The sequence below is a fragment of the Neopelma chrysocephalum genome, unplaced genomic scaffold (assembly GCF_003984885.1).
Source record: "Neopelma chrysocephalum unplaced genomic scaffold, ASM398488v2 Primary Assembly neopelma1_23, whole genome shotgun sequence".
Lineage (NCBI taxonomy): Eukaryota > Metazoa > Chordata > Aves > Passeriformes > Pipridae > Neopelma > Neopelma chrysocephalum.
In genome coordinates this window covers 34,553,910-34,570,694 of record NW_020897691.1, presented here as the reverse complement: position 1 = coordinate 34,570,694, position 16,785 = coordinate 34,553,910, and the positions used below count along the sequence as shown (strand labels likewise).

The following is a 16,785-nucleotide window of genomic DNA, read 5'->3' as shown; positions in this document are numbered from 1 at the left end:
CCTCTCTGTGCTCCCACTGCTCTGCCAGCCCCTCTTTATGGTCTGGAGGTGAAGCTGTGACCCAGGCACTTGTTTCCTCTTGTCAGGGAATGACTGCCCACATTTTTGGAGGGAAAACTCAAGCAGCTGGGAGCAGCATGTGACCCTAAACCAAGCACTAACTATGACTGTATCAATGGCAGTGCAGCGATGCCCTGCAGCCTGAGCTTACCCTTCCTCCCTGAGAACCCCATGTCAGCCTGTACCTGCGACTGGCCATCCTATATTCCCTCCTTCCCTCCCTCCTCCATCCTCTGCCAAGGCACAGGTCGGCAGGACACCAGGTCTCCCTTTTAGAGCATCCTGAAGTTGTCCTTTACTGCCGCCAGAATTCCCAGGCAGTCCCTGCTGGTCTCAGCCAGACCCCGATGTGATGGGCAGTAGATGCTTATGACTGAAGTGGCTGCATGATTAGCTCATCTGGTTAGAGCATGGTACCAATAGTGCCAAGGTTGTAGGTTTGATCCCCTTACCGGCCATTCACTGAAGAGGTGGACTTGATGATCCTTGAGGGTCCTTTCCAACTCAGAACATTCTGTGAACATTCTATGAACATTACAACCACAGTTGTTTGAGTCAGCTGAAGGTTTAATCCCTCTGGCTTGGCCTCAAGCGTGGTGGCTCCACTGCGCAGCTGCTTTGCACCATGACATCCATCATTTTCATCAGGGCTTCCTGAGCCCTGAGTTGCACCACACTGGGCTTGGGCGGCTGCCTCTGTCTCCAGCCTTCCCACCGGCCTCCTGCCCAGGAGCAGAGATTGCTCTGCTGCCACCTGTGCACCACAGTGGGTAAGGGTGGCAAGGGGCCCATTGCCACACATGAGCCAAAACCAGGGCCTTGGTGAATGTAAACAGGATGAGAGCAGGGAGGTAAAGTTGCTCTGAGGAGTGCCTGACCTTCCTGGGGCTTATGTGAAGGATGTATGTAGTGTTTGCAGTGCCCCCCAGGGAATGCAGGCAGCCATGGCTGGGCGTGGGAACTCAGTAGGCAGAGTCTCCCCCAGGGACGTTGTATCAGTACCCACCTTTGTGGGGTTTCTTTGTAAAAGGCTCTGCTGTGCAGCTATCTAACACCTCTCCCTTCACGCAGTGGAGTGGCCTCCCTTACCAACAATGGCTATGTAACAGTCTTCAGTTCTCTGCTAGTCTTAGCCTGGACGTGGGTCTGTAACACCCAGCAAACAACAGTGTCCACCTGCCAGCCCTGTAGACAGCTGCTAGTTGTCCAGGGGAGAGAAGGTTGTGGCTGTGAGTTCTGTCCCTTGTGTGAGCACTTCCAGGCCCAGAAATCTAGAAACCTGATGGTGTCTTGAGCTGCAGCCAAAGGACCAGTCTCTGTCCCCTCTTTTACTTGCCAATCTCCAGAAAACAGCAGGTATTTGGAGCAGTTTCCTCTCACTTGAGCTTTATGTACTTTATTAACAGCCTGAGAAAAGAGAGGGAGAAAAGCTTGAAAATCACACTCTGTTGACTTTGTTAACAGCACTATCTGCTGAGTGGGTTTCAAAGCAGAGTTGAGGCCCAGCCCAAATGTAAGTACCCTCCCACAGAGCTGTAGAAACTGCTGTCAATTAACTTGTTTTGGGATTAGGAAACTTGGAGAACAGATACTCAAGTTTATTTCAGCGTTTTTCAAAAGACTCCTTCCCTCATCCCCCAAACTAAGGCTATCCTAATTGCTTTCTGAAGGCCTCTTATATATTTCTGAAGTCTTCCTACTGACTTCACTTGTCCTAGTTAGAACTGCTGGGACCAATTCATCACTGTGTGGATGTAACTCAAACTGTGTATTCTACACCCTCCATGTAATTTCCCAGGAACTGTTAACAATAGACCATTTGCATCAGCTGCCCAGAGCACACCTGACCCCTCAGGCTATAGTTATGGGTGACGTTAACTCCTCTCCAGGGAGTCATTAGCACCTCCACACTCAGCCTGAGGGGTCAGGTCTGCTAAGGGGCCACCAAGGATTCAAAAAATATCTCACAACTCACAATCACCCACTGTGGAACTCCCTGCCCTGGGGGAGGTACTGGGCATCCCCACTGGAACCTGAGTGTGTATAATCTTGGAGTCTTGGGAATTCTGGTACCACTCATCAGATCCAGAGGAAGACCAGAACCTCAGCTGGACTGCAATCACCACTCTTGACCAGACTGTGATCACCACTCTTGACCAGACTGCGACCAGCACTCTCACCAACAGGTTTTTCCCCTCCTTTTTTACTTTGGACTCAGGGGGACCACGTGGGGCTCAGCACGGGGGCCAATGAGCACCCTTCTGTTCGTGCCCCAGGGTGCTGGGTTATGCGTCTGGGTTTTGTGGGTTAAAACCAATTGTTTGTCCATATAATTGTATTATTGTGGGGTTTTTTAAATTAAATTGTAACTCTGACTTGTGGTCTCTTTTGAGTTGGGTTCATTTCTCCTGCTGGTTTACCTTTAAACCAGCACATCACTGAAAGCCAGGTCAAATTCTGAACTCTCTAAAGTTATTATGTCATCTGTACGTTGTTTACAAGCGGAACATGATGTGTCATATTTGGCCTGTCATAGAAAGTACAGATTAATATTCAGGTGCAAGATGAGTGTTTTCATTGGCAAGGCAACTAATGTGGAGCTTTTTTTTTTAAGAAGTGGTTCCTAATCCTTCAGGAGTTGTAATGTTTCTTTTTCCATTAGGAAGATAATGTTGGTATCAAGTGCTGCTTTTCGTATTTCCTACCACATCTATATATTCAGGGAACTAAATCCTAAATGATTTTGCTTTCAAATGATTAACCATTCAAATAAAGCACTGTCATGTTGCTCTCCTTTTAACATTGGTGCTGTGAACTAACCTGGAGACATTGCAATGAGCCTTTAATCCCCTCTGCCTCAGCATAACGCACATGATGGTCTCACTCCAGTTCCCTGCATTTGGCTTGCCCCTCGCTGCTTTTGCATTGTGAGGAAAACCGTGGCTTTCTTCTGTTTCTTGCTGTTTACATTGCTAGGCACATGCCTACAAAAATGTTTGCCACTTATATTATTTTAAGGCTCTTGCTTTGTCATTTTTCAGTCACACCCTGGAGAGACACCTGAAAGGAAAAAAAACAGTACCTGGATGTTAGCTTGTGCAGTGCTTCTAATTAAACACTGCATAATGACAAAATCCTCTCCTGCCATTTGTTAAGATTTTCCCCACAGCATTATGCATCCTCTTAATTAAGAGCAGAACCTAAGTAATACCTGTTTTATTCCCTCTTGCTTCCAATTAGTCATCCATTGATCATTACCCACTCAACATTTGACAGTTAAAGAGCCCCCAGTCTCTGCAGGACTCTCAGAAATGACACGTCTAGAATAATGTGAGGAGAGCTGCATCGGCAAGTAATGGGGAAGGACATGGGGGTAGGGGGAGGAGAAGGCCACCCAAGTGGAACAAAAAAAGTGTAACATATGCAAATGTTCAATATGTGGTATGTGTTTTATACACTGTATGTATATGAAGTCATATACAAAGCTCAGCTGGTGGCCACACTGCTTTTGGGAGGCCTGAGAATTTGAGGGAACGCTTGAACTCTCATATGATCCAATGTACCTAGTCCTCTGTCTTTAAGATACAAAGCTATTTCCCATGTGGCTCCTTGCCTCTGCTTTTTTTAGGAGAGCAGGAGTTAGCATCTGCTTCTCTGTTGTCATTGGGACTGCAGGCTGTACCAACACAGTCTCCGCCAAGTCACTCCAAGACCCAGCAGCAGCTACATGCAGTCGTGCCTCGGCCAGGAGCGTGGCAGCTCGGGGTGTCAAAGGGGCCTCCAGGAAAGCTGCAGGCTCCTTCCACATTGCCACTGTCTCCTGGAAGCCTGGCCCAGGAGCAGGGGTGGCCCTGGCCCTGCACAGTGCCAGGAGCTGGGACCACTTCAGGCCTTTTCCAACACTAGGAACCCTTTCTGTATGAGTAGCATCTTCTAGCTAGAGAAATCCAGCAGCCTAGTGGGTCTGGGAGGCAGCCCAAAGCCTGAGCTGTAGCAGTGAATAAAGCATAGGGGATTCCACGGCTTATGGACAAGCCTCTGGCATGAGGCTGAGCCTCAACAGTCAGAAAGCATCTCTGCATTCTTTTTTCTTTTTCCAGATTAAAATCCATCCATTACAGGGCTCAGGAATTTTCTGTGAAGCTGTGACAACAAGTAGCTGAGCAAACTTCAAAAGGCTCTGCGTGCGGGGACTCAGCAACAAATGCTTACGTACAAAAAAGCAAACCAGAGCCCTTGGCAAGCTCTAGCCTGGCTGTAGAGGAAGGAGGATAATCTCATTTCTTTGCTCTTTGCCCTTTTAGCCATTCACAGGGCTTAATGCCTAGTTATTCCCAACAATGAGCCAAACAATCAAACTTCCATCTGGCCTGGTCATGCAGATGCAACACTTACCCTCCAATCACAGGCCACACCAGTCCTGTGAGTTTTTTCCCCATCTTGAACATAAACTATTTACCCCACCCTGTAACAGAGAAGATATTTACATCAGGTAACAGGAAATGCAGTTCATGCTCCTCAGCCTGCTCTAATCTCATCACCCAAATCCCTGGGCACAAGGAAGCACAGGCGCTATGAGCACAGCTGGTGCTGCGAACACAGCTGGTGCTGCAACCTTTGGCTCTCTCTCTCCATGACACGAAGCAGTGCCTATTAGCTAATGACCTCTTTTTCCTGGGAGGGCAGTTCTTTCAGCCCTCCTGCATATGCACGCTGCAGGCTCCAAACTGCAGCCGTGCCCTTGGGAGAAATATTTTCTCTCCCTGACTTTGAAATCAGCCGCAGGTTGCTCTTTGCAGTAGCTAGAGACACAGAGATGTAGGACGTGGGATCACTGGGACGTGGCAGCAGCACTTGCTGCTACCAACTCTCCTGAAAATATGGATTGTAACTGATCATGTAGTGGGAACCATCAGAAAAAAAAAAGAAAGAAAAAGAGAAGAAAAAAAAAAGACAAGCTCTTTTGTTTTTAACACCATTATGTCCTCTAATCTACTCACGTCCTGGTCTTACATTTTTGTTAAGCATTCAGCTGCAGGGGAGGAATACAAGGACCTGGATTGATGCTTGTGTAATGTTTTTGTGTGTGAATTTCCTTTTGAGATACAGATAAATGCACACACACACACACACACATATAAGAAGAATGTCTGTATTAAACGTCAATAGAAAATATCTCACAGTTTTAAGTGAAGCCAGCATTTCCTCCCTAACATTCAAAATGAACTTCAGCAACCTGGTTTTAGCTGAAAGAAGTTCTCCTGAGAAATTTAGGAGCACTGAGAGGGAGGGACTAGCACCCTACTCCAGTAGCAATCCTGGCAAGGGGCCTCTTTTCCTTTTCTGCTGAAAGGACACAGGTTCTGGCTTGGTCTGCGCAGGAAAATTTGAAACTAAAGTGCCCTCTTCTTCAGCTAAGATGGCAGAGAATGCTGCTCCAGTCGACAGGAGTCCCCTCAGTGATAAAATATCCCTGTATATGAGTTACAGGAAATTATAATCACTGTTTTCCAAGACTGCAGAACACAATGAGATTTCTGAGCTACAAACAGACTTCAATTATTCTTGAAAGACAGACAGACCCTCAAACTGACAAGACTGGAGAAAATAAATATCCTTTTGTCTGCACTGCTGGTGGTAATTTCCCATTAGACAGGAAAAGACTTCTTTGATGAATGAATATTGTCTACACTCTAGAAGAGAAGCTACTGTATAGCTCCTAATAGCTCTAGCATGCTTGGGCTCAGCCTCGTGTGAGGCCCTTAAACCCCTTGGGTACAATATGGTTGCATTCATTAGTGTACTGCATTTTTATTGCAGAGCTTGAGAAAAGGATAGTGCATATTAAAATAAATCTGAGCAACTTTCTACTCACCTTGAAGTTATGTGGCAAGGTCAAGTACATTTACAGTCTGCCTTCTTGGTCTACAGGTAGTCCTTTCCAGTCTAGAGGCTTCAGGAGAAACACACTGGAGACAGATTTTCCATTTGTGATTATTCTTGTAATTTTAGCAGTTAATCACTTTTCTGTTTTGTATTTACTTTGTTTTCTCTACAATGGTAATTAAATCAATACCAGAGTGTCACATAGAACTAAGTCGAGCACTGTTTACATAAGCCAAAGAATATCATGTTAGTGCCTTTGACAAACGTTGGTCTTTTTCAAAGACCACCAAGTCTCACATAATTTCCTTCCCACAGAAATATAATAATAATTGTACTAGCTGTCCCTTTGGCGGCAGTGTTGCATTTCTGCCTGCCATTTTTCTTGGGAATGGTGTTGAATTAAACTCGGCCTAGAGATGCCTGTGTCACCCCACAGAGTCCTCTCAGCTGCTGGGAGGTCTTCTGAAAGACCTCTTCTGGAACTTCACCACCGCACTGTGGATTGGTTGGGAGTCAGGTGGGCAGTGGGGGGAAGCATTTGGCCACTTGTTTTTATCTGGATGGAGTTTATTAGCCTTACATTAAAAAATTATTGGAGGAAACAGGAAATTCTTAGTCTCATAAATTCTACTTTACAGTCACCACACAGCTATTTGTGGTGTATACACAGTGTTAAGAAATGGTTTCTATTAATTTATAGCAAAAATGCTAACAACCTTGTTTAAATTTTTTGCTAATGTTTTTATTTGAGAGATTAAAAAACCCAAACAACAAAACTCCCAACATTAATAAAAAGAAGCAGAAGAGCTACCGATGAGAAATGGTCTGGATTTGCCACTCAACAGTGGCACCAGTCTGCACACAAGCCAGCTGCAGGCAGAGATCCGGCAGAGACCAACAAGGTACTCATAGACCGAATGCAATACAAGGAACAGCAAACCCAAAGAATCAGAAATAAAGGCCATAAAACCCCAACAACGCCCCATCTGAGTCTTACTTCCAATGAGAAACATAGGCAAACTAATCTTTTAGGCTCATCCCACATTACAGATGGAAACTGCACTCAAATTTGTGTCATAGCAAAGGCTGCTAAGGAACTTGGCAGAATGGCCATGCTTTGCCACCGAGCACTGGGCTGAGTAGGTGACATTTTGGCTTCGCCAGCCCGCTGAGTTACTATGGAGTCCTCAGTTCCGTGGAGGATGTGTTAAGGCAGGGGGGTAGCTGTGGGAAAAAAAAAGAGGACCACGACTTGCTTTGTAAGTACTACGAGGAAGCTAAAAGTCCAACAAGAATCATGGCCTCTTCAGTACTCCACAGCTACAGGTACAGCAACATTGAATATATCATGTACATAACATTGCTCATAGACTCTACATGTAAAACGTTAACCAATTTATCATGGAAATCTGGTAACAAGCAACATTGCCATATAAATTCACACTTTGAAGAAAGGCTAAGTGTGGAAGCCTCCTTTGCAAGAGGATTTTCAGTCAAAGTTTTGTATAGAAAATATTAAAACAATGACAATTTGTTCTCTGAATCTCAATTCATTATTGGGTTAGTTTTCACTAATGGAGAAAGGTTCTCTTTAGAAAATATGTGAATCTTCAGAATATAAATTCACAATCTAAGTATTAAATAATTAAAAAAAGTTTCAACTGTTGGGAAGTCTTACTGGGCCGCAATCTTTTAAAGCAATAACAGCAATACAAGGCATAGAAAATCTTTTCCTGCAACACTTGTAAATGTAAAAGTAGTCACGTTAAATGCAACAGAACTAATAAAGAACAAACTGTTTGTAGAACAGAAAAATGAGAGACTAGCTATGCGTTCAGCCGTCTTCCTTACAGTTGAACTCCAGTTGTTTAAAAACATATTGACTTAGTAATTTGGAAAATTATGTCCCATAGGTAACTGGTCTGCATACTCCTATGAAATATGATGCCTCAAATGGCATGACACCCCTTCTTGAAAAGTTTTTAATCTCATCTCCACCATTATCTCCACAGTTTAAACAAAAAAACAACTATCCAAATGTAAAATGCTCCTTTTTTTTAATTACTAAATTAAGAAAGTTAAACAGTTTTAAAATGTAAACTTGCAAATAAACCATAACAAAATGTAATTAAGACTTTAAAATTTGCAACTCAGTATTAAAAACTCAATAGAAATAGAAATGAATTTTTTTTTGTTTTTTGGTTAAACGTAAGTATTTCAAGGCTGGTACAGACAACTGAAAAGGTAATACTTTGTTCTGTGCATCCCCCATGAAATGTAAAGAAGTGCATAGTAATTCCACTGGAGAGCTTGCAGACACAGAGAAAGTAATTTCATTAGCAGTACAGGACATTTAACACACTTATTTTACAATGGAAAAATGTTACACATAAAACAGAAAAGTCCTAGTTGCATGACCAACAATTTAGCAGGGGGACATGGCTAAAATGCTATGATTTTAAGACCATCTGAATGCGGTTACACTGCTTAATAAATCTTTTTGAAACATTTCAGTATACATGTTTTGATACAATAAGTCCTTGCAGTTTCAATTTCCAGTTCAAACGGTGATGGTGTAGTTTTCTTGCTTTAAATATGTTCATTTTAATTTCAAGAACAAATCATCACACACTTGTCAAACATTGGAAACATTACTGTAAATACAGCACATGATTCCTGAAAGAGCAAAGTTACAACCATCTACAGGTACATAATCATAAACAAAAAGTGCAATCCAATTTAAAAAAATCATGCTTGGCAAAAGCCAAAAATTAGATCACTGGCTTTCAGAATCCCACCAGTGTTTTCATGTCTGCAGTAAAATTATCGCTTTCTGGGTACTGCTGCAGCAGGATTCATTCAATCCAAATGAGTTTCCTTTGCAATAGCACCCATATACTGTATGTACAGGTATGTATATATATTATATATATTTTATATATAAAAAAGCAAAAAACCAAACACCTGTCCTGATTTTTTATTTGTTAAAACATGAAAAAAAATGTTTTAGACAAAGAGGCCACTTCTGGAAAATAATACTTTTAGTTGAATCAGGAGAAGACTAGTTAAAATCACATAGGTTTTGCATTTTAAAAAAAGGAAAGCACTAGGATCAGTTATTGGCACTGAGTTACTATTTACAATGAACAGAGGTTTTGCAGTTTACATAACATCAATACAATGCAGTTTTGGAGTCTTTGATTAAGAAAAAAACAAGTGTTTTTCTCCTTTTCATCCAGGACATTCAGATTATTAGGACAAGTGGTCATAGGCAAGGGCTGCAGAAGTTCTCAGCTTCAGCCCCTCCTGTGCACTGAGGTGCTGGAAGATGCTGCACTCTGGAGAAGCTGATCACAGAGTTGGAAGATAAAGGGCGGGTGGGACAGGGCTGAGAAACACCTGGTAATTCATGACAGTGTCTGAAAACCAGGGATTTACAGGTTGTCACCGGGCTGGTACTGGGGTTCTGTTGCAGTGAAGTAGTCTTCAAGAAAACCCTGTAAATATTCAAAAGTTGGACGCTCCTCTGGGTCTTTTTTCCAGCAGTGAATCATAAGCTCGTGCAAGGAGATGGGACAGTCCTGAGGACATGGCATCCGATAACCTCGTTCTACTTGCTCCAAGACTTCACGGTTATTCATGCCTGCAAAGGGCATACAAATCCACAGTTAAACTACAGGAAAATGAACTCAAGTATAATTATATCTATATGAGATTTTCTCAATCATACTTTTTTCTTTTGGTTAAAACAAATGAAACAAAACCACCCCAATGTCCTGTTTCAGCTCTTCATCTACTTCAAGGTAATCTGGATTATTTTGTTTCTCAGTAGAGGGTTTTAGTATCCAGTGATGAGCAAAATGCTGCTCCCATGGTTACCCTCTTGGCTTACTCCCAATGGGCAGGATTTGGTGCTTTCCCTCTCCAACAGCAGTAGCTGTGAAATATATTATGTGAAATGCTTAAGGAAAATAAATCCATTGCAACAAATAGAAAATTCAAAATTATAGAAATTAGGATGAATTTTTGAAACCCTCACACTGAGTGTGGGCCTTTCTGGAAGCATTCTGTAAGGTCATGCTTCAGGAACTTCAACACAAACTCTGCCACTCTGGGCTGCCAGGAATGTCCAGCAACGTTGCCCTCAATGTCAGTTCAGAAGCTTATTGCTGCTGACTGGTTAGGCCCTCTCTCCATGTGGGCTGGTTAATACTGTTTCTATCACATTCGACTGTTCTATCCCAACCCAGAAGAGAGCAAAGTTGCTCAGAAGACAAGTCGCATACCAAGCAAAACAACTTCAAGGCAGAACCACAGTTCTCTCTCAAAAAAAGGTAAAAAGTTACATTACTGTCACAGAATCACAGAAATATTTAGGTTGGAAAAGACTCTTAAGATCATCAAGTCCAGTTTTTAACCTAACACTGCCAAGTCCACCACTAAACCACACCCCTAAGTGCCACATCTACAGTCTTTTAAATACGTCCAGGGATGGTGGCTCATCTTGCTTGTCTCTAAGAGGCAGGCCAGGCCCTTTGCTACCTTGTCTTTTCTATACAATCCCTTCAACCCTTGATTCCTCTGCTGAGGTGCTTTTCACCAAACATTAATTGCAGTCAACATCAGCTTTAGTTTACATATCTTTTCCAGTAATTCCTTTGGCTTTTTAACAGTACCAAAGGTAAGACTGGCACTGCATGCAGAGGTGTTTCAGAGAAGCATGCATGCTGAGTGCAAGCTTTGTAGCTTGACAGTTGGCAAGCCTTGCCCCAGTCCTCTGCAGAAAAATATTGGTAGGCTTCACTCCCCTGACTTAGTGGGTCCTGCCAGGCAGTTCTGCAGGAGAACCAGCAGGGATACTTAAGTTTCTCCAAGACCAAATCTAGAAACCAGAACCTTGATGTTGCACTTTCTGTTAGCTTATCCTCTCCCTGGCTTCCATGACACCATCCTTCCTTATGAATCCTCCACTCTCTTCTTTCAGGTTGTCCTCCTGAAGAATTTCCTTGTCCCACCTTCAGGGGCCAGGGAATTCTCTCTACCTCGTATTTTTTGTGAACTTATTTGTTAGGAATAATTCAACCACCTTCTTCAATACAGACTCATTTGTCTAGTCTACAGTGGAAATGTCTGGTTTCGGCTGGGATAGAGTTAATTTTCTTCCTAGTAGCTGGTAGAGTGCTGTGTTTTGTACAGTGCTTTGTATGAGAATAATGTTGATAACACAGAGATGTTTTAGTTGTTGATAAGTAGTGTTTATCCTAAGTCAAGGACTTTTCAGTTTCTCATGTTCTGCCAGTGAGGAGGTGCACAAGAAGCTGGGAGAAACTGTATTGTGCATCCCTTGTTTTCCTTGGCTTTCATGCCTCTCTTTTTCACTTTCATTAAAATTATTAATGTATTTTACTTTATTTCAATTATTAACTGTTTTTATCTCAACCTCTTGGATGGATATCAGCAGGAGGATATTACCCTTTCAAGGTAGAAGAAAAGGTTTTACCTTTATTCCAGTTCTCCTCCCCATCTAGCCTTGGTGGGGGCAAGGAGAGTGAGCGAGTGTCTGTGTGGCACTTAAATTGCCAGCTGGGGTTAAACCACGGCAGGGAATTGTGAGAATAATATCCTTATACTACATAGCATTTAGGCTGGTAACTTGGCTGTATCCTTGGATTTGGTCTTTAGCAGTGATAATTGCAAAAATAAAGGTTAGATTACTAATTTACAGTGTTTCCTAACTTGTAGACCAACACTTTAGCACTGGTTTCTTGTATTTCATTTATCACCTGCATCCATTCACTGTATTTTTGGTGTTAGATGTTTATAAGTAGGAGCAAACAGTTTGTATGGCATCTAAAGTAGATCATGGTTAGGACTTCAAAATGATGAATATAGAGTGATAACTGTTCTCTGCAGACATCAGATCCTGCATAGAGTTAAGGCTCTTCTCTATTATTGTCTCCAAACTGATGTTGTTATGTCACAGAGGCTCATAACAAACCAGAAAAGCTTGCCACACACTGAGCAAATATTTGGGTGTTCTTCACTATCCCACAAAAACATTTTCAAAGGTATTTTACTTTTTCATTAAATTACAAGACAACACTAGTGGTCTGTTAGTCATCACCAACTCAAGGCAGCATCAACCCAAACCTTCTGGCCTTGCTGGTTTCAAGATGCTACGAGAAAAAACATGGGCATTTTTTCACATTGTATTCTCAATATTAGTTTTATAAATTTGCGTTTTGAACAAAAATCTGCATCCTTTTTTCATATCCTTGTCTTTGAATCAGCTGAATTACCTCATATTTTGGGGTAAGAACTTCTGCTGTGCTTTGCTTCCCTTACATATTAATGGCTATGAAAATAACTGTTACTAGTACCTCATCTATTGTATATACCCAAAAATACTAGCAAACTGCATTCTTTGTTTTTATTTTGGCAATACGCCTTTAAATACAACATGGATGGAAGTAACAGCAGCAGAAAAGCTTCTTCCCAACTGATTTGTTGTTCTAAGATATCAAATGTTTGGTATTTTTACCCAGTGTTTTACTCAGTGCTGCAAAGCAGCTCTGAAACCTGATAAGGAACTGTGTGCTGGAAGAAAAACCCTGAGGAAACAGAGGGGGGAGGAAAAACATAAACAGCCCTTCACTTCCCTTTGTTTAACAAAAAGATAGAAAAAAGAACACGAAAGAGACATTGCTCTCTGAAATCATAGTAATTCTTTTCGTCTCTGGAAAGTGAGTCAAGCCAGGTTTTCTCATCATGGTTTAATCCAGGAAAATGCCCTTCTTTTCCTTTCTCTTTTCCCTTCCCTCACAGTAAAACCCAGATATGAAACTAAACCAAGTAATCCTCATGTTCCTCACAGGAATTCATATATCCAGCAAGGGCTGAAGCACCTAGGATTTGCCAAAGAAATTCTGTTGGTTTTGACATGTGCTGCTAATTTAAAAAAGAAGTTTCAAAGACTTTTTTTCCCCTAAATCTATTGGATTATTAGTCAGACTTATAACAGTGCTTCAGGTACACATTTTACCTCTTAAAAGGCCTAATGATGTTTACAAACTTATTCTATAGATTCACTTATCTTATCCAGCAAGTTTTAGTGTTTCTCTTTTGATAGCAGGAGCCTGCTGTATCTGCACTTCTAACACCTCATAGAGAATATTTGAGCATTTGTACAACTCCTCTCTCCTAATGAATACCCAAGAGTTTCAACTCTTAGTAAATAATAAATGACATTCTGCTTGCAGTATGCTTCTAGACCCCCTAAAACCTGGCTTGGGGCAATCCCTGGTACCAATATAGGCTGGAGGGTGAATAGACTGAGAGCAGCCCTGCTGAGAAGGACTTGGGGGTGCTGGTGGATGAGAGGCTGGACATGAACCAGTAATGTGCACTTGCAGCCCAGAAAGCCAACTGTGTCTTGGGCTGCATCAAAAGCACCATGGCCAGCAGGTTGAGGGAGGTGATTCTGCCCCTCTACTCTGCTCTGGGGAGACCCCACGTGGAGTACTGCATCCAGCTCTGGGGCTCTCAACACAGGAAGAAAGGACATCGACCTGTTGAAGGAAGCTCAGAGAAGGTCCATGAAGATGATTAGAGGGATCGATCACCTCTCCTACGAGAAACGGGTGAGAAAATCAGGATTGTTCAGCCTAGAGAAGAGAAGGATCTAGGAAGACCTTATTGTGGCCTTTCAGTGCTTGAAGGGGGCCTATAAGAATGATGGGAACAACATTTTTAGCAGGGCCTCTTGCAATAGGACAAGGGGTAATGGTTTTAAAATGAAGGGGAGTTGATTTAGATTACATATAAGAAAAAAGGTTTTTTACAATGAGGGTGGTGAAACACTGGATCAAGTTGCCTGGAGAGGTCATGGATGCCCCCAGCCCTGTGAACGTTCAAGGCCAGGTTGGATGGGGCTTTGAGTAACCTGATCTAGCTGAAGATGTCCCTGCTTATTGCAGGTGGATTGGACTAGTTAATTTTGAAAGGTCCCTTCCAACCCAAGCTATTCTATGAATTCTACAAATCTATGAAAAACTGATTTATGCTCATGATGTTTCTAAAATTACAGTTTGATCCAAGAAGAAAACATCCTGTTTCCAAAACATGGCTTTTCCATTAGCCTTTTAATTCTCTGAAAAGATAAAAAATCAAATAACCTCCCACCACTCAGCTCTATTAGTGAAGCCTCTAATAATCTTAGGATGCCACAGGATATGGCCACTTTAATGCACAATACAATAAAAATCTACTGCTTGTATGGACTGGGGACAGCAACTCAATAGTTCTTGGCTTTTCATAGAAACGTTGTAGTAACTTTAAGTTACAGCGGCTTTAAGAGTTACTTTAAGAGTTACTGTGACACAAAAGAGGATGTGAAGTTTCCATTTGTGGCTAAAGAAAACACTGGAAATTGCTTTGGAGTGCTCTGAGCAGCTTGATTAGATGGAGCGCAACAGACGTGCAAATAGCACAGATCTGGGCAATGCTGCTCTTCCAGAAGACCAGAAACATTACTGTAACAAGGCAGAGTCCCCACATACAAAGCTAATGAGCTATATAGACTACTCTGGGCCATGTGAAGTCCAGTGAGGAGAGTGATGGTTTTAAACCACTTTATTCTTGCTTTCTTCTGCTAGGCTGAGAATGACATTCCTTCCAGACCCACTGCATGCTTTCAGACCAATAATCAAACTAACACAGTGCACTGAAGGGAACAGGAAAGCTGCTCCTAAGGGAAGACAACCTTTGAAGCATAATGCTGTTCTTACTGAGTACAATGTGAACCTAGTTATTTCTGTGGAAAAGTAGTAACAAGTTTTAAAAATCTGGAAGTCATATCACTTCATTTAGAAATTAAGGCCTGAAAACACCCAACATTTCCTCATCCTCAAAGCACCCACAAAGCTAGACTGTCAATATCTGTTCTTTGTTTTGGTTTTGTTTTTTAAAATAAGTTATTATATGCTTGGTGTAATAGATGGTACAGCATTTGTGACTGGAGTTTTCCTGCTTACAAAGAAACTCACCTGATCTTATCTATGCTGTGTGCTGAGAACACATCTTTCTCAACTCCTCATCTACCATCCATGGTGATGCTACACACACACATATGTTGCCTTGCTGATACATACTTGGCCTCAGGCTTGGGCACCATGTGCTCTCTGGCACCTGTGGCCCAGCTTCCCCCAGAGATGTGGAGGCTGAACACAGCTCCCCAGAGACTGCAGGGCTGCTTGAAGCCCAGGCTCAAAGACCTGCTTGGCCAGAGGCAGCAATGTGGATAGCACTATGGTGTCTGTCACAATAGACATAAAATGTAAATGCTCTTGATGTGACAAGTGCAGCAGAAAGCAGAAGGGGCAAGTTCAGAGGTGCTTGTTCAGTACGGCTGAGATTTTTGGCTATCCAAAAGGCAGCATGTTAAACCCCCACAAATTCTGCTAGACTACTGCTAGAGAAATTCAACCTCCTACTCCTAAACTCCATTAAAACAAGAAACAAACTAAAATACGAAGGGCATTTGTCAAAGGGAAAGAAACAGACACTGAAAAAGTTCAACAAGTCGACTACTTTATTAAACTTGGCTCCTCCTCTGCCCATATCTATTTTTTATTTCCCCACTGTAATAATGGAAATATTAATCCCAGCAATGAAAATACCAATGCCCAGAAAGACCGTGAAAGTTGCTTATTTCAATCTGCTGCCTTGTGAAAAGAATAAGAAAGCATAAAACCCCCCAGATAAATTAGTTATCATAGTGGTCCATTATGACCACTGACAGTGAAACAGGCTTAGTTGAAACATGAACATGAGGACACCTATAGAAAGTTGGTCTTGCGTGTGGGAGCTATAGGGCCTGGGGCAAAGCTTGATTATGAACTCTAGCTTGATCTTCATCTCTGCCAGCAAAATCTTTACTGCTCATATATCTCACCACTGCTCCAGCCTCTCTTCCAAAATGGGGCATCAGGACAGGAACTGCTTGAAATCTGGGGGACAAAGTATGCCAAGTTTTGTTCTACCCATTCTGTTTCCCTCCTATAAACTGCCTGCTTTCTCCTTCTGTCCTCCTCATTATACTTCTCCATCCTTCTACACAAGTTTAAAACAATGCCTGATTCCAGGTACTGGAAGGCATAAGGTACAGTGACCTGGGGGCATGGGTACCACACTAGAACTAGGGTGTGCGCTATAAATAACCTCTCCAGGCACTAAGAGCTTGTCAAGCAAGAGAGCAATCCCTTTGTCTGAGGGCCGCTCCCTGCTCCCCTCCCCAGCCTGCTACAAGTTGTAAGCAGGAACATCAGGACAACACGCCCACATCTGTTTCAGAAACTGGATATTACAGCAGAGTGACAGTTCACGATCCTCTTTGTTCCAAGACTGATGCTTTTCAGAGCTCGTAAATCCACACGCCTTGGGTGCCAAAGTGGCTGGCAGTGCCAACAGACTGCATTTTGTCACCTATAAGTTGTCTACTAGGGTGAAGATGCCTGAGTCTTGCTTCTCAGGGTGATTGAAATCTCATCTTTTCCTCCTTGTGCAAGCCATGCCACAATGGCAGAAAAAGCCCTGCGGGTGCATCTGAACCCTACTCCACACCTCAGACAGGGACACGTATTCATGAAACTTTGTCCTTTCCATGAGGTCCTTCCTCTTCCCAGCATGAAGCAGAAGATGGATGTCAGGGGAAGATAGTCTTTTCTACAGACCCCAGGAGGCCTTTGTCACATTGGGAAGTCTGAGCCCTCTTTTCAGCCCACACGCAAAGCCAGAACCTTCTGAGAAGGCTTCAGTTCCCCTCCACTGTTGCCTCAGTCC

The 16,785-nt window shown here is 42.6% G+C and overlaps 1 protein-coding gene across 4 annotated transcripts in view; it reads right to left on the bottom strand.

The window, feature by feature from the left end:
- Positions 1-6,666: 6,666 nt before the first annotated feature.
- The window catches only part of FYN (FYN proto-oncogene, Src family tyrosine kinase), a 144,100-nt gene continuing 133,981 nt past the window's right edge, over positions 6,667-16,785 (bottom strand). For all 4 annotated transcript variants that reach the window (XM_027693038.1, XM_027693009.1, XM_027693027.1 and 1 more), the window contains one exon: positions 6,667-9,589. In XM_027693038.1, coding sequence (XP_027548839.1) covers positions 9,381-9,589 — 209 coding nt within the window. In that variant the 3' untranslated portion in view covers positions 6,667-9,380. The remainder of the gene's footprint in view (positions 9,590-16,785) is intronic.